General features: G+C 38.4%; 2 protein-coding genes across 2 annotated transcripts in view; one reads left to right on the top strand and one right to left on the bottom strand.

Annotated features, from left to right (window-relative positions):
• The window catches only part of LOC117435567 (RUN domain-containing protein 3B-like), a 37,320-nt gene extending 25,892 nt beyond the window's left edge, over positions 1-11,428 (bottom strand). Inside the window, exon 1 of the mRNA XM_059012576.1 lies at positions 10,732-11,428. Within this exon, the coding sequence (XP_058868559.1) occupies positions 10,732-10,826 (95 nt within the window). The 5' untranslated portion in view covers positions 10,827-11,428. The remainder of the gene's footprint in view (positions 1-10,731) is intronic.
• A 7,601-nt stretch (positions 11,429-19,029) lies between these two features.
• The window catches only part of LOC117394709 (ATP-dependent translocase ABCB1-like), a 43,437-nt gene continuing 35,891 nt past the window's right edge, over positions 19,030-26,575 (top strand). The window contains exon 1 of the mRNA XM_033993193.3: positions 19,030-19,129. The gene's annotated coding sequence lies outside the window, so the exon portion shown is untranslated. The remainder of the gene's footprint in view (positions 19,130-26,575) is intronic.

Raw genomic sequence — 26,575 nt, 5'->3', positions numbered from 1 at the left:
CACAGTGCATAAAATAAATGACCAACATGCAACTAAATTGCTGGTTGCATAGTAATAACATTATCAACCATAATGACCAAACCCTAAGTGCTGTTACTAATGGCCACACTACATTTTGGAATGAAATTGATTTCCTCCCCCCCCAGTCTGTAAATTACATGCCTTTTTTTTTTTACAAAGTGAAGATGTATGCTTTCCCATATCAAGTGTGGTTCTGTACTCATCTACACCATGTAGTCTTCTCTAAAGAAAAAAAAAATTATATAATATATATATATATATATATATATATATATATATATATATATATATATATATATATATATATATATATATATAATTTATTTTATTATTTGGTTTTTACATTGCATCCTTTTGAAATTTCGACAAGAGAAAGACCTCTCATGATGAAAAAGATAAAGATGCAAAAGAAAGGTTATACCAGTAAAAGCTGCCCCTAAAGGCCAATAAAGCTCGTCCAACAGCTTACGTAGTCCCTTATTTAATCTAGAAGCATATGACAACTCAGAGTGGCTGGTCTGCACAAACTTCTAGCTTCACAGGCTAGTCCTGTGGGCACAGTGGTAACTGCTTTATTTTCTTGAGGTCCAGCAAATTCCTGAGGCAGGGCAGTTTAAACTTCAAAAAGAGAATGGCATACAGTCCTGTGCCAAGCCTTGTTACCAGTTAAACCCTACTTCAACTAGAAGTTCTGTTCTTGCTGCTGTCATCAAAAATCATTTGGTTTCTCCAGACACAGTTAAACAGCACAAGCCAAGTGTAAGCTTTTTGTCATGCAACAGAAAGCAACCCAGATTTCTGAAAAATATGATTTCAGATAGGCTTCTTCAATGCGGATAATTCATTTATCATTGTTCAGAAAGAAATGGTTCTACCAGCAACTGTCAGTCAAGTTGGTGTTCTGCTTGTATTCGTAATACTGGTGACTGGTGCAGTTTTCTTCAAGTTAAAATAAAATTGACTGAGCATATAGCTGTTGGGCAAGAACAAAAAAAATTTTGGAATTATTTTGTACTTAATGTATTGAATTGCTATAGCCAATGTTTCATTATTATTTCCTACTCATTAACCATAAATATATAGAAACCTTTTGTAGCCCAAGTTATTGGGTGTATAATTACCTGGGGATACTGTATATGGAGACTGTCGCTGTCCAATCATCTCTATGTGACATTTTTACATCGAGAGAACAACTTCCAATGGTGTTGAAAACTGCTAAGGACATTCTTTAGTGCAAAGTGTTTTGTGTAAGTATTTGTAGGTGACCTGTCTGTCTGTTTATTTCACTGAATGAAGCAGTCTGGTCCATTTTTAAGAAATTCATCTCAACCACATGACACACATTAAACATCTCTAGATGCATAATGTTTGCTTGAAGGTCTAATAATTTTCTAAAATATATATTCTTTGACCCCCAAAGTAAGAATTCTTGTCCTACTCAAGGATCATCACCAACATATACATTAGAAAGCTGATGTGTCATGCAGCAAAAATTGTGGGTTTACAATCTGTAAAACCACATGAAAACAGAAATTGTTGAGTGGTCATGGGAAAGGATCGCTGGTCCCCACCGCCTCAGTGGTCAATTGTGAATACACTGCATGTGGTAGCTAGAGAATGCATCATAGACTTGTGGGAGGAGACTCAGTGAACTCAGTAGCTAACTACATCGAGAGTAGCAACTTCTTGGACTATAATATTATTAAAGCAGGACTAAATGGCTGCGAAAAAGACATTGTTGGATTTTTTTTTTCAGGTGAAAAATAAGGGAAGTTTTTACTATAAGACCAAGTTTTTGTACTGTAGTTCAAAGTAACATGACAGTTAAAATGTAAGGCTGTATTTAATGCATACCCCATACATTAGCATTAAAGTGTGTACTGTATTTATTGAAAGCATTCATGACTTTAAGGTAATGTTGCATTTCACTCACCCAAAATACATTTTACGCACACTGTTTAAATGGACAGTACATTACTCAATGACCATAAACCTTATCTGGTGCTGTATATTTGTATGTATTATGTACATAATAGTATAGAGTAAGAATTAAATAAGTGAATATCCTGATCTATGCAACAATATACAGGCAAGTGTGATGTACAGACAGATGACTGAACAGATAAACTAAATAATGTTAATATCAAGTTTCATGGCATTAGATAAGCAGTTCCTAAGGTATACACAAAAATGTAAGTGTGACATGCAGATGTACCCTGTTTCTCCAGAATCTGATATTCTAAATAATGTTAATATCATGTTTCGTAACAATTGGATCAGAGGTTTTTCCACATATATGGACAGATCTGTTGATTTCATCCCCAGCGGGGGAAAAAATAAATAAAATGTATATTTCTATAAAGCCATAAAGTATAAAAGCCATGGGACCTTTATTCATGCACGGCAACACAACTGCGTTTTTTAATGTCTCCTGCAACAGTTTTGTTTAAAAACTCAGAGAACGCGTGGGAGGATGAGGTTTTATTTTTTAAAGCTTTTTCATGGTTAATCCCATTTCAATTATTTTCTGATGAAAATTTGGCATATGAAAAATCTCTCCTTAGTTACATAAAATTGAATACAATAGGACACAGTTTGATTATGGTAGAAGACATTTACATAAAAAGAACTTGGCAGTGTTCCAGAACAAGCTGTAGGGTTTAAAACACAACACACCACTTTCCCTAGCTTTCTGCTTTGTTGTAGGTATTCCTGCAACATGTTTTTCAACATAATCATGACTTTGACATTTTTATTAACATATCCCTGGTCATGAATCAGTTTTGACCGGTTATTTTCATTTCACAGTGGTTATGCGTCGGGTCTTCTCGTCAAAATGTCTTGTGAATTCACAACATCAGCGGCTTCAATCCAACCTGTTCAATCAGAAGCATTTCATTGGTTCCCGACTCCTCTCCCAAAGTTCACAATTTTGATTGGTTCATCTGTCCTACCCACTTGCTCCAGCACAGGTTCAGAGGGGCGGGAACAGGTTTATGAATATGCATCACAAGCCCTATATAATAACAATATCTGCTTTACAGACCCCTGTCTGGTTAGAGTGAAGATGCAAGATATACAGGGGATGTACCTCCAACCATATGAATATATTTGTACTCAAAATGAGCATAAAACACTTGTCACACAAAACACTTTAAAACCTAGGCACTTTGTTATTGCGGTTGGGTTTTTTCTTACACATATCAGCCACCGATCCATCGGAATAAGAGCAAACTTAACACTCCAAATAAAAGTTTACCGATTTTGTCTAACATTTACTAATGTGCACATCACGTAGTAAGCCAATAAACAACTTACATCACCAGATGGCAGTGGACTTCATCTAATAATACGCAAGATTAAAAAGGCACCAGTCAGATTCACAGCGCCATCTAGAAATGTTTACACACCCGGAGGTGTCAACAGTGAGATTTAACTTAAGTGGATATTTATGTTAAGATGTGCACTTTTTTTTATGAACCTTCTCACACCTGTTGCTTATATTTATTCTTTCCATCAGTGAACCCTGCCATTCAATACACGGCTTAAAGTGGTTAAAGGTAACAAAAATCCATAAATCTTACAGTAACAGTCATGCATATCCAATCACTCTGCAACTCTCAAATGTGCAGTTGTGAAAGACACTATTTACAACTTTAATGCCTTTTCATTTAAAAACTTAGAAAATCTGTTTTACTGTTTCTGTATAGTCAGTAGGGAATGATAGTTGATTAATGACAGGGAATTTCCTAATTACACCAGTAGAAAAGTAAGTCACTTGCAATAGTTACCATGAACTTCCCTCTTGCTGTCGCAGTGAGTGAAGATTATGTAATGGCCTGCAGCACTGTTATGCAAGTTCTGTTCCCACCATCTTTCTAAACAGACTTTTACTGTAATAAACAAAGAGCAACAGCTTTACATTGTTTTCAAGAATCTGTCATCATGAAAATATTCCTATTTATTTGTTTATTGCCTTTCCACTGTTGAAGTCCCCATTGCATATCTTACTAGGGCTGCAAAAAACTAGTCGATTTTACTAGCTGACTAGTTGGTACCAATAGTTTGCAATTTGTTGATAGATCCCTGACTAATGTGTTTCCAACTTCAGATGCTACAGTTCTGCACTCTCTACAGTTGTAATTAAAGTAGTTCTGGGGTTTATTTTATTTTAGCCCATTAAATCAATAATTTAAATGAATATAAAATCAGTAAGACGCGCATGGATATTAGCTTTTATTAATAATTAGTTTTACAGGATTTGTTATTATACATTTCATTACATTATCTTCTTCTATCAATTAAAAAAAACAAAATCCAAAGCTTTAGTTTTTGTAGACACAAGCACACTTTTCCTTGGCTCATAAAGGTGTCGTTGAACAACATTTCAATGTAACTGGGATGTTGCAGACCATGTGAGGGGTCCATTATGCAGACTTGGATTCAGAAGGAGGATTCTCCAATACATGGAGACTGCGCTGCTAACTTGTACGCATTTTATCTCTCACAAAAAAATACATGGATAAAATGTATAAGTTAAGATTCTGTCTTAAGAGTGAAAGTAACAACGAACCATGGAAAGGGGCAACGCAGCTCAGAGATGGCATGCAGTTTAACACTAGAACTACTGGAGTTAGGGTAGCAGTGTTGAGTAGTGGTTAGGGCTCTGCGCTCTTGACCGGAGGGTCGTGGGTTCAATCCCAGATGGGGGACACTGCTGCTGTACCCTTGAGCAAGGTACTTTACCTAGATTGCTCCAGTAAAAACCCAACTGTATAAATGGGTAATTGTATGTAAAAAATAATGTGATATCTTGTAATAATTGTAAGTCGCCCTGGATAAGGGTGTCTGCTAAGAAATAAATAATAAAAATAATAATAATAATATGCATACCTAGAACTACCATAAGCGGCCAATCTGATCACTTTATTAAAAACAACATAAATATTACAATGAAAGGACAAAAAAAAATGGATTTAAGACGTAGTTTTATTCAGGCACGTCATATAAAACATCTGCATAACAGACACATTGTAAATAAATCAACATTTCAAACAGAAATGGGTTTATATACAAACATATTACATAAATTGCTACTGCAAAAAACCAATAACAAATTTAAAAAAATGAGTATTTGAAAAGAAATGTGTACATACAGGTATATTATCTATATACAAAATTGTAGAACTGAAAATAATTAAATAACAAAAAATTGAAAATAAATGGGTTTACATGCAGACATACGCAACCGAAACTATGTAAATAAAAAACAAACATTTGAACATAAATGGGTTTTATATACAAATCGCAACATGTTATCAATAGAAGCCCAAGTGTGTCCACAATCCACAATGATGTTGTGCTTCTCCACATAAGGAGTTCAAATTTCCACACACTGCCTTTGCGCATTGGGCACAGCTATCAAGAGTCTTGTTACCATTGCATTTGGCACCCTGGCATTGTCGTCGCTTGCGGCTGGCACCGGGGTCGCTACCTTCAGCTGCGGGTATCTGCTTTGCACTCTTCTTATGTTAAATGTTTCTGGCAAAGTTCTTTGGCTAGCTCGTTATCTTCTTGCCCATGCATTCTTTGTAAAGAATAAAAGAGTTGATGGCTGCGAGATGCAATACATTGTAAAACACATGAACAGGCCACCTGCGAGACCCAGCTTTCAGAGTATTTTCGTGCCATCTGGTCTAAAATGTCAACACAGTCCATTTTTTTTTTCTTCTCAACAGTCCCAATGGTAACTGTCATATGAAGGGAGCTGAGCAGAATTACATTATTTCTCAGAGTGCTTCAGAATTGTAGTGGAGTACAGCTCTGTTTGCAGGTCTCCTGCAGTTCCAATCGACTTCTTGTTTTTTTCTTCAACTCTTTTGCCAATTGCAAGGTAAAAAAAAAAAATGTTGGTGGTAACATTTCTAATTTTTCTTAAGTAGGGTCCCATTAGCCAAAGTACAACATTGTCAACCAGCCTTTGGTTAGCTGGGCAAGTCTCATCCTTACCCAAGTAGGGGTAGCCATTAACCAAATATTTGGTCTGAACGTCCGCTGCCTGCCAAAACTTGATCCCAAACTTGTCAGGTTTGTTAGGCATATAGAGTCCACCGACACCTTGCTTTTGTTGGAAAAAGCTGCTCATCCACTGTAATGTTCTCTCCCGGTTTGTAGCCGAGAATGCTGTTATCAATGAAGTGGTTCCAAACTTCGAATGCCAGGACAAATGTATCATTTTAAAAGGCGCACGCTTCTAGTTGTCTTCAAAATCGAAACACAAACATTTTACAATTTAATAAAAGCGATTCTATGTCAGTGTCTCTGTAAAAAAAAAGAAAGTCCCCACTTACTGGACCACAAACTGTCCAGCAACAGGCTGTTGGCACCATATGCTCTACAAAAAAACAAAAGTGCAATAAATACTTCCAATTCGTCCAAGGGCATTGACAGGAATCATCATTTAGTTGTCAGTGGGCTTCAGCTTCAGTGCAGCGTTGTATGTGGCATACGCATACGCTCACCTATCAATAAATGAAAAGCACTCAATACACTGTCATCAGAGATTTTGCGTTTTGCGTATGGAGTGGGTCTTGAAACCTTGAAAACATTTTGCTGACCATTTCTTTCTGTAGCGTGGAGACCAGGATTTATAATGTCCCAAACAGTGCCATCACGACCAACCTCTTGATTACCTGGTGGTGCTGTATCTACCGCTGCAGAGACTACCTCAGGTACCGGCGCTACCGCTGGAGAAGCAGCTGGTACAGATGCAGGGGCCGACGCACGAGAAGCGGCTGGTACAGGTGCAGGGGCTGACGCATGAGAAGCTAATCAAATACCCCTCCAATCAACTAGTTGTCAATTGGTCGATTAGTATCATGCAATCTAAAATCAATAAAGCATTGTCAAACCAATTGTGCAATTTATCGCTGAACAATATTGTAAAGCAGGCATGCGGCCATAGCTAAATATAGTCAGGTGCGCTGGAACTAGGGGTGCATGGCTTACATCATAAAGAGGGGTTACAGTTTTGTTTAATGTTTAATGGCTTTTAGCACCCCCACTTTAAACATTGTTCCAGTGCCACTGAACAGTTGCTAATTTTACAAAAAAAAAAAAAAGGGGGAATTGCACTATCCGATGTACAGCAGTATGAAAAGTGACAGAGCATCCATTCACTTGATTCACATTGGATTTAACAGCTAAATGCGGATCAGGGTATACCTATTCAATAACACACCGGCAGGTATACAAAGAGACGTTACATTGATAATGACCTCTCCACCTTCATACTCAAATACACACAAAAAAAATCCATAGTTGTTTCTTCTTGCAATGCAGACTCATCCTTTTCCATCAGGTTACTGTTCAATACCTGCATAAATTAAATAATTGCTGACAAAGGAGTATTAAATACAAATGTATCCCACTGAGGTCGCTCACAACAGTGGCTTTAGTTAGTCTGAACATAGAAAACGAACATAGAAAATGTATTATTTTTGCCAGCATTGAAGAGTAAACCTGATCTGCATGCAGCCATGCTGACAAATGTCTTTGTTCTTCACATAAATCTCAAGCAGCCAACAGAACATTCTGAGAAGCTGAAGTGTGCGATGAGGCTTGAGGATTTAGAATATGAACGAACTAGTGGTGGGGGGCTGTGGCAGGGCTTAAAGCAAATCAGATTCTGGGGAAAAAAAGAAAAAATACCCTTCAAAACCCTTAGTGACAGCAGATGAACTTGAGTTTTCTTAAAGTGTTATTAAACTGTAAGGTTTACAACTAAAAACATTGCAGCACTTACCATTGTTGCCTGCTGTGTTGAACTTCATTCCAGCAACATCTGTTTACATGTAACTGGTAATAAATACCTTATAAATAAAATTATCATCAATTTGTTTTACATAGAACACTCATAACTTCCAAACACTCGAATGGACTACTACTTAGAAAACTGCACTGAAGAAGGAGGGAGACAAACAAATCTATTTACATTATCTTTAATATGTTAATCAAGACTGCGTTTGGATTTTGATCCTGGGCAGACAGGTAATAAATGTATCAGAAGCAATATTTGTGAGTTGCTACAGTTTGTCAAAATCTGTTACGGGTTGCCACCTTATCCCTGATTAAACCTGGGAAGGAATGCTACGGTCACAAATATTTTAGCCGGTGGTTATTTCCTTAGTGGTACGTTGCCAGAGGGGATATATAATGATAAGAACATTTTTGATTAGAGAATGCCTTTTAATAACTCACACAGCCTTGTTTTGTTATTTTTAAAATGAACAGAAACTGGAGAATAGTGTCCAACTGCTGTTGCTCCTTTGAGTGCAATTTTATGAAAAGGTTATAAAAAATAAAGGATGCATACTAACACAGTAAGATGTGTGAACACAGGTCAAACTGAGAAATAACTACCCCCTACTACACAAAAAACAAATAACATACATCCAGGAATGGCAACTTAAAGGCTCTTTGTAGTCAGCAGATTCTATAAACCACTGCTCATTTCAAAAGTCACTTCCTCAATGATATTGGGGGGTAGTCTGTATCCCACCCACTGATGCAGGTGATCCATACATTAAATATACATTGACATTTAACAGTCTGTCTCTGGGAGTGCAATATAATCATGGATACACTTGTGGTGGACTGAGTGCTATATCCTGAATACAACTCCATTTGTGATTCTGTCTGCAAACCTGTTTAGGATTTAAAAAAAAAAATGTATCAACTTTTACTTTACTGTTAGCCCTAGGAGGACGAATTATTCACAAATGACTCCTTTACGATAATATAAGCCAAAATTTAACCTCTACAAACATTACTATATTCTTGGGTTAAACTAATGCATTTCTTTTAACGTTCTTTGAAATGTGTATTACTCTAGGATACAACGCGCTCACATTATATATCACCTTTATTTTTGGAAATATAAAGCAGCATTTAAAAATAAATTATTAACTTTTAAAAGGATGAAAAAGCAAGTTATTGGCTTTGTTAAATACAAATCAGAATCTGTGCTATAACAGAAAAAAGATGACCATTTTAAACAAAGCAGCACCAAAGACATTGATTGACTTTTTGGTGTGTGTAATATATATATATATATATATATATATATATATATATATATATATATATATATATATATATATATAAAGCAATACATATCAAATTAGACATAACCTGAAGTCATTCTACTTACACACTGCCCAAGGTCAGATTTAACAAGTAAAGCCAAACATGATGCCAAACTTGCTTTTATTATACCATTTTAAAACGCTTTGGAATAATAGATGCAATACAGCCTCAAATCAGGCAATAGCAAGCAATAATTTAGTTACAACAGTAAATAAATTTGCCACTTGACATGCACTCAGTCACCTAAGAAACCATCCCCAGGCAACTGTACCAGTACACTCCCTTCCAAACCAAATTCTATAAGCTAAGACTCTTCTAAAGCCCTCTGGAGTCTTTGAAAATGAAAACCAACTGTTCTGGTTTGCAACAAGCAAACCATTTGCTGCAGGAACATATCTGAATAATTTGGTCCACTTGAGCTGAAAATATCCGTGTGTAACATAAAAGGTAACTGGAATAAGACCAATGCATAGCATTCTGAGCCATTCCAGGTTTTACTGGGAGCTTTATTAGATAGAAATGGTCTTGTGAGCTTAATTGAACTCATAAAGCCTATAATTGCTCAGACCGCTATGGTATGGGGATCTTACTTCCATCCCATGAAAGGTTTTTTTTGGTTGTTTGTTTGTTTTTATAAGTAGTAGAGATTTATTTCCCACTATAAATCGTAGCACGGGTTGCTAAAACGTTGGCTGTATCATTCTTAAGAATGCTTATATTAAACTTCACTCTTAACTAGAGACACGGGAGTGGATAGCATCTGCTCCTTCCAATGCACTTTCTAAATTGTTTTACATGGAATTGGTTAAAAATATAGTTCACAAACATGTTACAGCGAGTCTTTCATATAACACTATACTGCAACATAGATACAAACAACTTCAAAAGTCACTTATACAGTGCACAATTATGCTATGCAAATTTAATAATACACATATAATGAATACCTTGGTAGAAAATCACTATGTTATTCTACTCTATCCATTATCAAATATTCTTATTGAGAAAGCAGAAAATGACATGCCCACGCAGCATCACCATTCACTGAACTGTCGATGACATAAATTCCATGTCATTTTATATTCACCAACAGAGATCACAAATTGAGGATAGATATGTTGTAATAGTTGAAAAAATCGTATGTTAGTTTTCAAACAATTTAAAATATATATGTGTAAATGCTTAACATCTACTAAGAATGCAATAACGTGTTTTTAGCCATATGCGTACGCTGCCTCGTTTATGAAGTAAGCGACAGAAAACTCAATTGTCTTTGTTCTGTTTACATTTTTGCATCAAATTTCCGTAGACACTTTTAACAATGTGTCTCGATAATAACCATGCATACTTTTTGCTGCAGTCTCGCATTTTCTTTCGGACAACAAACGTATGCGGTACCAAATAGTTTGTTATGGGACTGGAACCGTATAATTACTGTATGAGGTGCTGAGAATGCATGTCACCGCTGTTGGAATATCAGTATTACATATACATTGTAGGTACGTATGAACAGTCTTCACAAAGCTACAGTTACAGTACCAAAATTAAAATATGGTTACATACCTGCAGACAGTGATTAGGTTTTTTCTTTCCACAGCTGCGTTCCTAGATGCACCATTCCTTCGGGATAAATTCAGTCCAAGATTCACAGATGCCATCTCTTGCTCTCGTCGGCGTCTTTGATAAGAAAAAAAGATAGCGAGGCGGTTTCCCGGACTTATATATTTCTCGTCAGCTTCCCTGCAGTTATCATGCAGCGGAGTTAAATCTACGACTGTGCTACTGTTATACTACGTTTACACACAAGACGAAATAAACACTGGCGCTTGTGACTGTGAGACGTGATCATGAGAGTTGCCTTTAAAATAACAAACACGAAAGAGGAAGGGTTTTAGTCTAATTTTAATCTCCTATTAAGAATCCACGATTTGTGCAATAGCCTAATATTAATAGCTCAAGAGCCATGGCAATGCATGACACATGTAGTTCTGGTCTACGTCTCAATTAGCGCATTACTTATTAGTTCTCTATAATTAAAATTACGTTTGACACGCTTTTTCTGTTTGTTCGGATGTACGACGTAGTATTCATTCAAATCCACTCATTTTCAAATGCCCAACCTCACCGCTGTGCAGTCAAATCGCAGGTTACTTTGTTGCTAAATCAAGTTTCCTTCTTCAGCATCACAAGACCGGAAGTTTACATTTGGATAGTTTGTTCAGATGCACCGAGGCAATGTTGTGTCACAAATGTATTTTATAGCCAGCGAGTATTATCACATATAATTTGGAACACATTTTAAAGTACCGTTTTGTGCGTGTGAGTGTTTACTGTTAGCTCTCTGGAGGACTCAGTGAAAATTTGAAGCACCCAGTATTAGTTAACTTAAGTGCCCCGATTTGAGATTTTGATCTATTTGAAGATGAACTCCCAATAAACGAAATACAGTAAATAAATAAACTGTATTCCTGTTAAACGTTGTCGTTTTTTAAGATGTTGTCTGTGTGGATCCCTCATTTAAGCAGCTCCTTTGTTATTTACATACAGTTAATACATGTAATGGAGTTAATATTTAAACTAAATTAATAAAGGGCACTTTACTGGATAAACAGCAAACATAACAATGCAGATAATTAGGGATGCTAAATTGTAAGTGGTGGAGGAACCAGAATTTACCAGGATGTCAACAGGAACCTAGTGGAATATAAGCCAGGAAGTGCTGCTGCTGTCATTTCTTATAAACGTGAACCAGCCAAGTACTGAGAGTGTTCAGAAACACAGTGTTCAGCTTATTTTTAGTAGCTGGACACTACCCTGTTGAAAATTGCAGCAACTGCAGGCAGGGCCATAACCAGAGCTGCCATTCTACCGAGGTCACACTTAGGTTTCAAGCTATAGCTTCAGTATTTATATGACTGCTTGGTATTTACTATTCAGCCTCCAAATCTATGTTACACAGCAAACCAACAGAGAAAATTAGGGAGTCTTTTGTACTTTACCAGAATTTTTACATGAGCAACATGACTGCAGGTTAACTGGTGACCAGCTAAGAGTTGGGAATTAGAACTAGTATTTACTGGCCTCTTACTGGGCACACAACAGCAAGCACATATATATATATATATATATATATATATATATATATATATATATATATATATATATATATATATATATATATATTACCAGACAAGGTTTACAGCAAACAGATTAGACAACAAACATTTGTATTTTGAACTTACATGGACTTAAAGGGATATTTTGTCAGACCAGCTTTATCAGCTGCTCAACTAGGACCAAATCTCCTGCACTTCTGATCAGTATACACCTGTTAGTGTACTGGTCATTAATGGGATTTCCACCAGGGCAGAGATGCATAGTGTTGGCAAATTCTTTTTTTTTTCTTTAATTAATTTCTACTTTATTTTAAAATGACCCATCAATGTTGGCTACATTGGGTTGTTAGTATAGTATCAAATACCTACAGTATCACTTATTTTTCTTCATATGGGAAGCACAAAAACATCCATAATTGTTAAACACAATAGTGCTGAATTTAAAAATACTAAAATAAGCTTAATGTTTGAAGACCTTGAAAATAGACTAAGTTTAAATGTTTGTCCTTGAATTTATTACATTTCTTTTAGTATTTTATTATGAACAAAAACATGATGTATCCTGACAATATAAAAAGCTAATTTCCTGATTCGGATTCTAACAGTGCAGAACTTTAACCTTCTATGTGCACTTGCTACACTTGTACAAAATCCTATACACAGTTTACATTTCTGAAACTGAAAATTCTTGCACTGTCCCTGCTGTAAATTTTAGAAATGCTGGTGAGCTGGTAATGCCCAGGAGAAATAAATTGATGGACATTTACAGTAAAGACACTGTTGCCCGTTGTGTTCTTGAATTGGCTAAACAGCTCTTCCACCAACATTAAAAGTCTCTTAAACCAACAAACTACCAGCTTTTACCAGTGCAGACCACTGCTGGTCATTGCTGGGATTTCCAACATCACTTTATCTTGTTGTTGAATTTTTATATGCATTTATAACTGTGTTGCGTCTTTTAACAAAGAATAATAAAGCAATAGTTTCCCTGAAATGAAACCCTGTCAAATGTTAGGGCCAAGGCAACGTTGTCTCCTCTCTGACTACAGTATATATAAAAAAGATAAACAAGCGGCTGAACTTGTATTATTCAAGAAGCAGCTCCACTTATTGAAAGAAATAAAAATAAATACAAGATTTCATAAAAGTGGTCAAGATTCTTTCTTCATTTTAAATTAATAACGTGGCGCTGTAGTTAACTAATACAAGTTATAAACTGTAGCTATAACCCTGTGGTGTAAAAACAACAATCATTCAAGTCTGTAGTGTACATATTTAAAAATAACTGGTTAAACCATTTTAGTTCACAACTCCAAGTTTGGTGAACTATTACCAGTCCATTGTTATGAATCAACCAGTATCTTCACTGCCCATAAAACTATATTAAACAGGCAAAATAATTATAATTATGTCTGCCTAAGATACTGGGTAGACATAAAGTCGCTTAGCCTGGGTTCCATCAACTGTTGCTGTGGCTTATCCACCCAGTGTGCAGTAGAATAAAGTGCAGGTGGCTGAATTTCAGTACTGGAACAAAACAAGCCATTGAGAACACAATAATTACATCTTAAAAATGCCCTAGAGGGCACTGTTGAAGCATACCGGTATTACATTTCTTTCAGTATTGCTAAATTAGCACTGCTTAAAAAACACACACTCATCTTCAAGTTTAAAGGCAGCCAAAACATATTGTTATTATTATTTATTTATTTCTTTCTTTCTTAGCAGATGCCCTTATCCAGGGCGACTTACAGTCGTAAACAAAAATACACTTCAGGAATCACTGTACAAGTATTAATACAATTAAGAGCAAGATGAAATATAATGACTTCGGTTCTAGCAAGTACAAGTATATGACAAAATACGATTATCCTTGTTGAAGAACCAGAACCAGGCAATCACTAGGTCTATAGCTTTCTTAAAGGGAATGTCAGTTGCTCCTGATTTGCTAGCAGCTTATGGCACCCACTTTTTCTTCATTGGTCAGCTCAAATGTTCTTTAAAATCACAACGTGAAGGGGAGGGCGCAGTCCAGGGCTTTACCTCGTTATGTTAAAATCGACCCAGATGTGTTTGAAAATATATCTTAAGCTTTAAAAAGGAAAGTAGAACATTGATAAACTAGAACTTAAAAAAACTGTGGCTTGTGTAACACATTGTTTTTGATTTGTGTTAGCAGTCATGTATTCAGAAAACTTCAGGATGACCAAATACCTACATAACTAACTGTACTTTATTAAGTGATTCACTTTCTTTATTGTACTTTGTTGCATCAGTGGGACATTCCCTTCATTACATATTGATTTCACAACCTTTAATGCCACTTTATTGCTTATGTGATAAATACTGATATGGTGCCTTCTGTTTCTTAGAACCATAGCCTTGAAAATGAACTACAGTAATAATGAATTCCACATTATATGAGAGGGTTAAACTTTATATTTCTCTGCTTTGAGAGTACCAGTGATTTAAAAAAAAAAACTACTGTCCTAAACATTGCCAAGTGGATTTACAAACTTTCTATAAAAATAAACTACACTGTCTAAAGCCGGCTTGCAAATATATATATATATATATATATATATATATATATATATATATATATATATATATATAAAGAACACAAAATTCTAGAACGAGAAATGGTCCGTTAACACTCAACAGAGGAAAAACAAACAAAAAAACCCTAACCCCATTTAATTAGTAGTGATATATATATATATATATACAGGTAGTGGACAAAAAAATGGAAACACCAATGTAAAGTCACTTAATAGGCTGTTGGACCACTATGGTATCCCGCTCTGTGGCGTTCTCGGCGGACCGTTTTTGATGAAACTGGCTGCTTGTGCCCCAGGTTGAAATTTGCAGTCAATTGATCTGCAGTTGCTCGCCTGTTTTGCCTTGCACTTCGAATTAATTCACGGATATCACAATCCTGGAGTATGTGCTTCCGCCCACTGTTGCCCTTTGCTGATGATGTCTTTCCCTCGGAGTTCCATGCCGACATCACCTCAGACACCGTTGCTCGTGAAACATCAGCAAGTTGAGCTGTCTTGGTCACTGAAGCTCCTGCCAAACGCGCCCCAACAGTCACCCCTCTTTTAAAGTCACTGAGGTCCCCTCTTGCAGCCATGCTAGCCATAATTATAGGCAGCCAGGCCTGTCCAGCATTTTTATACATGACCCTAAGCATGCTGGGATGTTATTTGCTTAATTAATGCATGAATCACACCTGTGTGGAACATCTCCTAGGAAGCTGTGTGGTCCTGTGGTTAAAGAAACAGGCTTGTAACCAGGAAGGCCTTGGTTCAAATCCCACCTCAGCCACTGACTCATTGTGCCACACTGAGCAAGTCACTTAACCTCCTTGTGCTCTGTCTTTTGGGTGAGATGCACTTGTAAGTGACTCTGCAGCTGATGTATAGTTCACACTGATGTATATGTCCCTCATTTACCCAGTTGTTTCCATTTTTTTGTTCACTACATGTGTGTGTGTTTGAAAGGATATGTAACTGCATAGGTGTGTGTGTGTGTGTGTGTGTGTGTGTGTGTGTGTTTGAAAGGATGTGTAACTGCATAGGTCCCTTAACCCATATGGAACAAAACTATATTTGTAACATATAATAAGAAACGTATGATACTTATATTTCCCCAACAGGATGCTGGATGGTTTAATACGTATTAATTAATTATCTTACAAACCAAACCCTAAGTATAGAAGAAAATGGATTTAGTGCAGGATTCAAACACAATTACCTAAAAAAAAATTAGTCTTGTTCAGAATAGTTAAAAAAAAGAATAAGGGTATTAATATTGAAAATAAATTACATTTATATTCAGATTTCACTATTTTGTAACTTATAGGTCCTTAGCGTAGCCTGGTCAAAACAAATTTGCAGGAACCTTCTAATAGAATTTAGCAAAACTTGATGGAGGTTTTAGAGTCTGGAAAAACCAAAAACAAATCAATGGTGTTTACAAAAACCAGGCACATTTTTGACAATCAAGACCATATAGTTTTCTACTACAAAAATCTCCCTGTATCATTCAGCAATTAGATTTCTAATCAAATTGGTTTGCTATTTTCATCATTGTCACTTGCGTACATTGCCAGACCTGACTTCTTTAAATCCTCATGTTGGGTAAAAAATTAGTAAAATAATGTTTATAAACTCCCTTGTTTACCCAGGTCCATCAATTGATCTGAACAGCGGCAGGTTTAAATACCCCCACTGTTTACATCATAAAATATTTCCAATCCTGTCATTTGAATTAATTTGAATGATTTAAACAATGGTGATATTTAGATTCACAGATCATAGTTTGGATCAATTGTCTTTCTGGTCTAGATCTGTATGAGAAATATTGCTTTCTTGCCTCCATTCATGGGGCACAGTTCTGTAGACAATATTTGAATACTTTAAACACCAGTGAAACATGAAATCCACAGCCTATCCAAGCTATTGGGAAGGAGACGAGTCAACATTGTTAGATGTTGATGATGTGCCTTGGCTGTTAATCTACTCTTTGTGTGTACCTTGCGTGCCATTTAACAATGTTATAAAAAATATTACAATAAGTAAACATGCCAAGTGTGTGGACTTGGAGGAGGGCCTAACACACCCTCTAAGAGATCCATTTTATCGACCTTTTAGAATACTGTGGGTAAAACAAATGCTGTGTTTCGCATGGGGCATTTTTAGACTGTAATACAGAATTCATAAAATGTTATCAAAATGCTTTGTATCTAAATGGACTAATGAAAAGTCTAATGCCAAACATCATGTAGATCAATACTATCTTCTGAGGTACACATGTGAAAACATTTAAACAAATTGTTTATTATTTTAAAATGTGTTATTGAATTATATTTTTTCTATAACCTTTGGTGTTTTACAGTCTTGTTATACTCTGTGGTGGTGCAACACCTGTATATAAGATTGTCCATGTACAAGAATTTTGATGATAAAACTGCTAACCTCAATTTTTAAATACAAATGCTCCCACTGGTACATGAACACAACAACGCATCGTCATACCAAAGCAAACAATGGCCTGCATATTTAAAGTTGTATCCACAGAAGACAGGGAGAAATTTGTGGAAGAGCAATACTCTTAAAAATAGACGACATACATTTAGTAAGCTATTACCTCAGCCACATTCTCACCTTGGGATGTTAGGCAGGTTAGACTGATGGCCGTTCGTAAGCAAAGGCTCTTGAGTGACGAGAAAATCACCCAACTCCATCCTCCAAAAAAAGCCAAGTGAATTTTCTTAATAATACATAGATTCTCAATATTTCTTCACTTGTTTAATATAAACAATGCTAGTTCTACCATTTCTGTATGTTATGTCACAATGTATTATAGTAAATAATAATATACACCATAACTATGTAGAAGGCTGGAATTCTCTTTCAGGTTTTTGGTGACTGATAAATCACTCAAGCAAGTTTGTGAAATGAAACTGTTATTTTTTAACATGAATTTAAGCAAGACATACATAGGTGACTACATGCAACACATACATACAACATGTAGGGCCCAATTCTCTTGGGTGACTACATGCAAATTTACAGTTACGATTTTTTTTAAAAACTAGTTTTACCTGGTTTTTAAGTAAAAACACTAGCTCCTCGGTTGTACTATGACCCTATTTTGTTACACTGTAACCCTCAAGCACATTTTTAAGTGTGTCTTTAAACTTTCTCGAAAGGTTTTGTAACATGGCAACTTCAGAAATAAACTTAAACAGTGGGAAAGGCTTCATAAATATGTAAACTAATTAAATTTACCAAAACATGCTTTTTTAAAAAAAAAACAATCTTCAAAAATAAGACACATGTAAAAATTTTAAGATTAGGACCTGTAAAGTGTGAATGTATTTAAAAAAAAAAAAAAATCACCATACTGATGAACTCATGCAACTCGTGCATTTTATTATACCTATATTTCATAGTTACATACCAGAGTAGGTGAATCATTAAACAACTATCTTATTTCATATAAGGTCAATGTTTTCTGCAACAGGAAAGTATGGGAGTGTATGTGAATGTAATTAGCTTTTGCTAAACAGCAAATAGAAATGTGCTTTTACAGCCAAGCAATAGCCTCAGATGAATCACCTTAATTGAGGTTCATGTGTATGTGACAACACAGTGGCTCCTTGAATGAGTTAGCAGTTGCGTGCTAATCAAAACTGAACTCAGTAATACAACATAAAATGTAATAATCTTAATTTACATACAATTCAACCCCTATGTAATTTCAATGTATTACATTTCAGAAACAAATGGTCCACAACTCTTAAAGTTACAATGCTTTCTTACTGTAATACCACTCTATAGTATAGGAACAGATACATATTAGAAAATACAAAACCTGTTCAATGTACCAAGTGGAACCTGAAAGTAAAACACAGGAAAATACCATAAATTGTCAGAAATATATTTCACATGTAGCTGGACTGGACCCAAGATAAAATAAAGACATCTCAAATTCACTTGATATGCCAGATATATTGTATTGTTTTATTTAAAAATGTAGTTCTGTGGTCCAAGAGAAAGCATAAAAACCTGGTTGGTGAGGTTAAGAACACTTTGGAAAGGCAATGAGATAATCTGAGGTGCAATGAGATAATCTGAGGTGATGTAACAGCTCTGCAATGCCAAGGCTCCTCACTGTCACATTGTGGACAATTATGTTATAAATGTTCAAAAAGCTCAGCCCCTTTAACAGAAGCAGTCATTCCATTCCAGAGTCCATTTCAAGCAGTACAATAATATCACCGGGCAACAAGTAAGGTGGTTACTGATCACACTCGCATAACTCCAAGAAAAAAGGTACGTATTTAAATACTTTGCTGCCTATGATATGCTGCTGAAATACATACATGTAAATATAACAGTGTGTATAAAATTAAAAAAAAGAAAATATCTCTGCATACTCTTTGCTCACTAGAAATACTCAAAGAAAAAAAGTAATTTATTAACACCTCTTTTAATATTTAGCTACAATGTTATGTAATGGCGGATTCAAGAATAGACATGGTTGCGGACTGTAGCAGGTATTGCACCATTAATTCATAGGGGCAGGATTGGACCATACATATACTCCAGACTGTTTGTCTATAAAGACTGATGTTGTATATGCATTATACAGAGGGACGTAAAGTTTGTTGCCAAATTGCTTTTTCATTTACAGACATTGCAGTGTACAAGGAGAGACAAATCAATTTCAGATTTGCCAATTCCTTTATTTAAATGGTTGCTGTCGATTGTTTTTTGATTTACAAGATAGTGTGCAAGGAGAGAAGAATCAATTTAAGATTTGCATATTGGTTTTTCAGAGGTTTCAGTTAACATGGAGAAAATCGATCAGACATGTTTAAGTAGTTTTAGCCACCTCAAAAAAGTTTCCTGGGGTGGCTAAAACTACTAAACTGATGTCTGTTTTCTCTATGTATAGTAGAATTATAACCCTTTCACACAGACGAGTTATGACGGCTCAGAACCGGCACCAATGCAGTATTTTGGTCTGTGGGAATTGCCTATACCGTCACAGAACAGTCATATTTTATGCCGTCTCTGAACCAACTCCTGTGTGAAATGCTATGCCGGCACTTACGTGCTATAGTGGGCGTGGATTGAAAGTCAACATCCCACGTAACTGTATACCAGATGTGTTGGGTATTTTTGTAATTGGTGCGACATGCTTTAATTTTTATAAATAAAATTGCTGATCAAGAACGAGTTAGTAATTAATGACTGGAATAAGTTAAGGAAAAGTTGTACTCACATACTCCCTTTGGCTGTGTGAAAGGATTATGATGGTATTATACCAGCATATATTGCGCAATTTCGTATTAAATAAATAAATAAATAAAAAATCTCAGATGGCTCAGTAGCAGCACTTTTGTGTGAAAGGGGATATAGTCACTTCCTGAGGTGGCTAAAACTACGTAAAGCTGTTTCTCTACGTATAACGTGGCAGGGGCGACTTATTACCGTTGGACAATAAAGTTCGACTACGCCACCTCTTAGATTTACCAGGAGCTCCAATGTACCAGAATATTAATTATACAATTAAGTTTAGTGGAGAAAGTTAAATCCCAGGAGTATAAGGTTAGGTTCCCCACTCAAATCCTTCCAAATAAATGAAAACCATGGAAGCAGGTAAAAATTGATTTTATTAAAACAGTTTAACAGAATTAAGACAAAGTGCAATTATTTCTGTAGCTAAGCAATTGCAATACCACTCACGTCCACTAGATGGGAAGGTCACAAGGAGATAACAGTACTACAGTTATGCAATGTCCCCCGTGTCTGTAGCCACAAGAGCGCCAGGGAGTCCTAAATAAAAATGCAAATTAAAACCAAAAAATAAAACACCAAAATGATGCAAAATATTAGTGAAACACGAAAAATAAACAAACCAAGAGTTAAAGGCATAAAATACTATAACACAAATACGTGCTCTACTAAAGAAAATAAGTAAAATTAACTTACACCAACAAGATCCCGGGCACAATTACTGCTAAGTGTCAAAGCCAGCACGACACTGTTTTACCTGCATGAGTTTCTAAATAGCAGTGTTCATAGGATAGTATGCTACCACAGAAGACACTACACAGACACATGCAGTACTGTATGAGACAACAAAAGAAAAATACAAACTCTTCTCACTGATAGTGCACAATTATATATATAAAGAAATTTCTTCAAAACAACCCAAATAGATTTTAGGAATTAGGGGAGATATAATAAGCGCACATTAAAGCAATTCACCAAAGCACGCTTCTAGTGAATACTATACCGAGCATCAAAACAAACGCATCACTTATTTGGATAAAATTCCCTAGATGTGAATGAAAACAACTGTTTTAGTGCCGGTGCAATGACTTTTTATTGTGCCGATTAACAAATTGACATCACGAAGATGCTGCAAAAATGATCTGTGGATTTTGGGCAGGTATTGTGACTCTCCCAGTTCGTGGCCTGTCATTGACAGAGTGTGTCTGGTTATACCGTCTCACCAGGTTTGAAATTGCTGGCTGTGAGAACCCAAGACGGCGAGCCACAGTATGCTGCCCTAGTCCATGCCGATTGCACAAAGGCGCTGCTCTTAACAGACGTGGCTTTTTTCTGAGATTCTTTATTGCTTTTATTCACGCTTGCAATTCAACAGCTGAAATCACTCCATATCCAGTGTCCATTCAACTGAATCACTAATTAGGTGATTAAGTGCATATGCTTCAGTCATAATCACTCAAGTGTGTCATGGTCAAGGATGAATGATCGAGTGATTAAAAAGAAACCAAAAACATTTCGAAAATAAGTTATTATAGGTGATAAGTTTGAGTTGGAAAAAATACTTTGACTACAACGTCGTTTAGCTAACAGGATCAAACACTGAATATATATATATTGTTGCTGTACAAAATACCAGCAGGACAAAACAAAACAACCAATCTCATTAAAAGGCAAAATAACTGAAATAAACTGATTCTTTAAATCTAAGAGAAACGGTGGTTGACACTAGAAGACCTACAAAAGAAAAAAAAATAGTATCCTGGGAGACGGGGTCTACTCGACAAATGACCTGCTTGCGCAGCAAGGCGGCCACTTCTTCTTGAAGTACCGAGGCTTGCAAGGGGTCTCTTAGGGAGGTGTTTATAACACCCCGAAAGGGAGGAGGTCCCGAGTGAAACTGAAGCGCATAGCCCGTTTGCACGGTAGCGAGCACCCAGGTATCCGTGGTGCAAGTGCGCTAGTATTGCAGCTGTTGTGCCGAAAAGGGGATCTGAGGCCGCCAGCCTTCGGGGGTCCTGCTGGGGCTGGGGCTGAGTAGTTTGGGGAGAGCTTAGGTCACCCCGTGGGGGTGTGGGGACTGGAACCGTTCTGGTGACAATTCGAGTCTTGGGAGCCCACCAACGGCTCGACCTATTCCACGCCGGAGCGTGGGGAGGGAGCAGCGCAGCCACCTAACGGGAAGCCTCTCGGTCTCGAAGAGATTTCTGCAGAATCTCTTCCACAGCTGGCCCAAACGTATGCCCCGGGGTGGGCGCATCCAGCAGCACAGCTTTATCTGCGTCAGGGACCCTGGCCTGTGACAGCCACAGCTGTCTATGCGCCACAACTAAGCCCGCCAGGTTTTGGCCCAGGGCTTGCCCCTGCAGGTCGGAGATCTGCAGCTGTGTATCCGACAGGAGATGCGGCTCCGAAGTCACCGGCTCCAGGAGCGGGGCCTCGCGCAACACTCCATCCAGATACGCAGTCAGCACACTCGCTGTGTTAGCCAAGCGGGTTGCTTGCGCCCCTGCTGCGTACGCTCGCTTTAGATGCGTCTCTGTCACCCTGCACTGAGGGTTAGGACACATTGGGTCTCTAGCGAGCCACCCCACCAGCGAGGCCCTCACCAGGGCTGCGATAGTGGAGTCTACTGGTGGAAACCCCGCCAGGCCAAGCTTATCCGCGCCTTCCAAGGAGGAGGGCGGTGTAGCCTGCTTGGAGATACTAGGGGCCAAAGCTGGTCTATCCCAGGAGGAGCGCACTTCCTCCACAAAGTCTGGGAAGGCTGGGAAACACTGCGGACGGGGAGCCAGCACCTGCGTCCGGAACACGGAGCGGCACGGCTGTGCCGCCGGTGTCCAGGGAACTTGCAGGAATGCTGCAGCACGTTCCATAAGAGCCGAGACCGAGCTAGGCAACGGGGTGGAATTGGCTTCCGACACACGCTCAGAGCCGGGTTCCTCCTCTGTAAGGGTGTCCCCCACCTGCATATCAGTGGAGAATGAAGCTGCATCACCGGAGGCGGCTATGCACAGCGCGTCCTCCTGTGCCTGTTGGGGTGAACCTTCCCACCCTCCTTGCGTACCCTGCGGGGAGGGGGGATATGGTGCTTGGGGCTGCAGCGGAGCCTGGGCAGGGGCCGATGCTGTGGCCTGTTTGGACAATAGCTCCGGGACCTGGGCCATCTGGGCCTTCAGGTCCATAATGTCCCTTGCCTGCTTGGAGCGTTTTACCCGCTTTGCGGCTGGAGACAGGGAGCAGTTATGCTGCGCACTCGGGATGTCAGGCAGGGAGTCCAGGGGCGCGTCATTGGGGGAACCAAAGGCCGCCGACAACCCCGCCGCGTAACAGACTAGGCCTGCACTGTACCGTGCGGCACCACGAGGTATGCGCTAGCAGCGCAGTGCCTACGCAATGAGAGCAACGTGCACAGCACTGCTCGTTCTCGAATGTTCCAGACGCCTTGCGCAGCGGCAGCATAGCTGCGTACTCTGCGCTCTGTGCATAACTTTTGGGAAGGAGCAACGAACGCCTGCGTGTTGTATGTGCTGTGAATATTGTTCTGCGTACGCTGTGTACTGTGACCAACTACCGTGTGCGTTAAGCTCCTACGCTGGCGTCGGATAATACGCAGCCTGTGCCAAGAGAATCAGGCTATGCGTGCGCCGCGGTACCGCAGCACCGGAGAGGACGCTACACAAAGTGCGTACCCAGACCGTGTGGTCAACACACATACCTGGTCAGCGCGAAGCGTGTACCGGGGGGACAGAGGCCGAAGCCGCGGTGGGTGAAGTTTTTGTCAAGCAAAAATTACAGTTTATAAGAAGGAAGAAAAGGAGAGAGAGCACACCGAACGCACATGAACCGACACACCACAGTGGTCAGGTTCGGCCAGCGACTCCGCTCGGACAGGGATACGGCAGGCCTAGCCCCGAGGAAGGGTCACTCGACAGCGGGGATACGGCAGGCCTAGCCCCGAGGAGGATACTTGTGTAGCTCTCTATAGGAAAAGACAACCCACTTGCGGTGGTTGCACAGACAGCCACTCACATACAACAGACAGCAAAGAGAGAGCGGCCCACCAAGGCGGGCTGCTGAAAGACAGAAAGAAAAAAACTCGGTCTTTTTCAAGAGTCGTTGATTCCAGGAAAGCGGCAAGCCAGCTTTCAGCATGAATGCTAGGAACAACAACAGACCCGAATCGACTCGAGGGCTCTTCCTATCAACACGCTCAGTTCTAGACACAGAGGTCCTACCTTGAGAAGGAAAAAGAGGGAGACCTTCCGGTGAGTGACGGTTTTATACCCTCGGTAGGCGGGACCGAGTGCGTCATCACAGGAAGGGGCCTTCGGCAGCTCTGATATAGACAGCTCAGTATTACCTACCTCTAGGGCAGGGAATATCCCATACTTAATGTTGGTGGTCGCACCGGCGGAGATTTAGCTAGGGATGTCCCTACCAATGTCAAGGGACCGTTGAATTGTCCCTACCAATAATTTTGATAAATCTGAAACGTCTTTTGTCAAGTCATTTATCCGCTTCACAAAGGGTTAACTCTCTCAAGATCCCCTTGTTGCTCCTCCCTCGCGGTGAACGTTTGAATAATAACGTTCTAGTAATAATAACAGTGACTTGCCCAACGATACTCCCGATTTCGCCCTTTGAGTGCAGCGAATTATTAAAGAGAGAAAAATAGATACCGGTAGCTTTAAAAAGAATGGCACCCTGGGATTTGTAGGTGTTTGGTGGGGTTTTGGGGTGCAATCAGCAGACAAGAAAACTACAAATTCCATAATGCATCACTGTAACACAGACTCAGTGCGCGGCTGACGTCAGGGACCAAGCAGAGTCTGTGTTGTTTTCATTGAGGCGGGAAAGTACACAAGGACTCGGGAGTGAAAGGTAATTATCCGGGTTTAAAATAAAAAAAAAAAACCTAGTCACTCTCAAACGGTGTATATTGTGCCACAATTTTCACATTTACTTAAAAAAAAAGAATAAATATAATCAGTTTAATTCGATATTTAGTTTGTGTTTGTTGGTTAATGCGTTGTCACATTATTTCTATCCTCCACCTTCCTTTGTAACTAACTTACTCCTTGCTTGATATTTTTTGTATCGTGTGTATAAAACGCGAACACGAACAGTGTATTTGATTGAATGGACAGTGTGACTATCCAGGAGGCTCAATAAACGCACTATATTATATAGCCAGGAATAAAAAATATATATTAAAAAGTTAAATTAAAAAGGGGGGGCAGATGTAAAAATAAATTTCAGTGGGGCGTGAGTTAAAAAAGGTTGAGAACCGCTGGCTTAGGCTGGACTCTGGAAAGACGCTCAAGTTGCCGCTTGCCGGTCAGTCTGATTATGAGTGTGAGCCACTGATTGAATGAAACAAAGCCAGGTGCCTGGGCTTAAGGTATTGTCAGGTCGTCAGCAACATAGTTTGAGTGAATAAACCTACCTACCTACCTAATGGGCAGGTAGGTAGGTTTATTACGTTAGCGACCCATCGCTAGCTGCTAACCCCACGTCCTTGGTGGCTAGCTAGCTAGCTTCAGGGTTCGTACGTTAGTCTGGAAGTCTGGAAAAATGCCAAACTGATTTCCAGGGCTTGAAAATGCTTGAAAAACCATGTCTCCGTTATGAAAGTCTTGAAAAAGTCTGGAACTTTACTAGTATCACGGGAGAATGAAAATAATTCCGCGTTTATTTTTATTTTTTATTATTAATAATAATTGATTTTGAAAGAGGGTCAGCAGCGACAACTGTCTAGGCAATTTGATAGTAGTAGCAACTATATTGCTTGCGACCAAATCGCTCGAGGATTGCCTCGTGTATCACCGCTGACAACGTCATCACAACTCAAGCAATCCTATCCAGTCAGCACACTGGTATATGTCACATGACCCTGTCTGCTCCAGTGAAACGAAAGGCAAAAGAATTACAAGCTACTGTACTCTGTTCACCCAGATTCACATTTTGTTATCTTGTTGTTACCTTTATTAAACCATTAACGTTATTTCCCAATAACGAATACAAAACAAGTTATTGTCATAACTGAAAAAAAAAAAAAAGTTTTCTGTAGCCCCTATGGTGTGTATAAACGTAGCATGTTAACGTCGCTTTTTTCATTTATTTAATGTGATTAATAAAATGTACCGGTAATTGTATTTTAAATGTATGGTGCTTGCTTGTAACTTACAGTCCCAAGTGCAGCAACAGTCTCCAAACCGTCAGCCGAGTGTAGATATACTATTTACATCCTCGCTATATGGCCTTCATTATACGATTAAATACTGATTAAAAAAATAAAATAAAACAAATTATAAAACTGCTGCTGATGTTGGCTTGTACAGCTCTATGCAACCGCCACGGCAAAGTAACATTGATGTGTGTGTGTGTTTTTTGTTAATAAGGAAACACAAAACTGAAGCTTTGTTAATGCGTTTTTTTTTTTGGGGGGGGGGGGTTGTACTGTGTTCTTCAACGAAT

Source organism: Acipenser ruthenus, chromosome 3 (genome assembly GCF_902713425.1).
Source record: "Acipenser ruthenus chromosome 3, fAciRut3.2 maternal haplotype, whole genome shotgun sequence".
Classification (NCBI taxonomy): domain Eukaryota; kingdom Metazoa; phylum Chordata; class Actinopteri; order Acipenseriformes; family Acipenseridae; genus Acipenser; species Acipenser ruthenus.
Note: the sequence above shows the minus strand (reverse complement) of the source record. Positions and strands in the feature narration are given on the sequence as shown.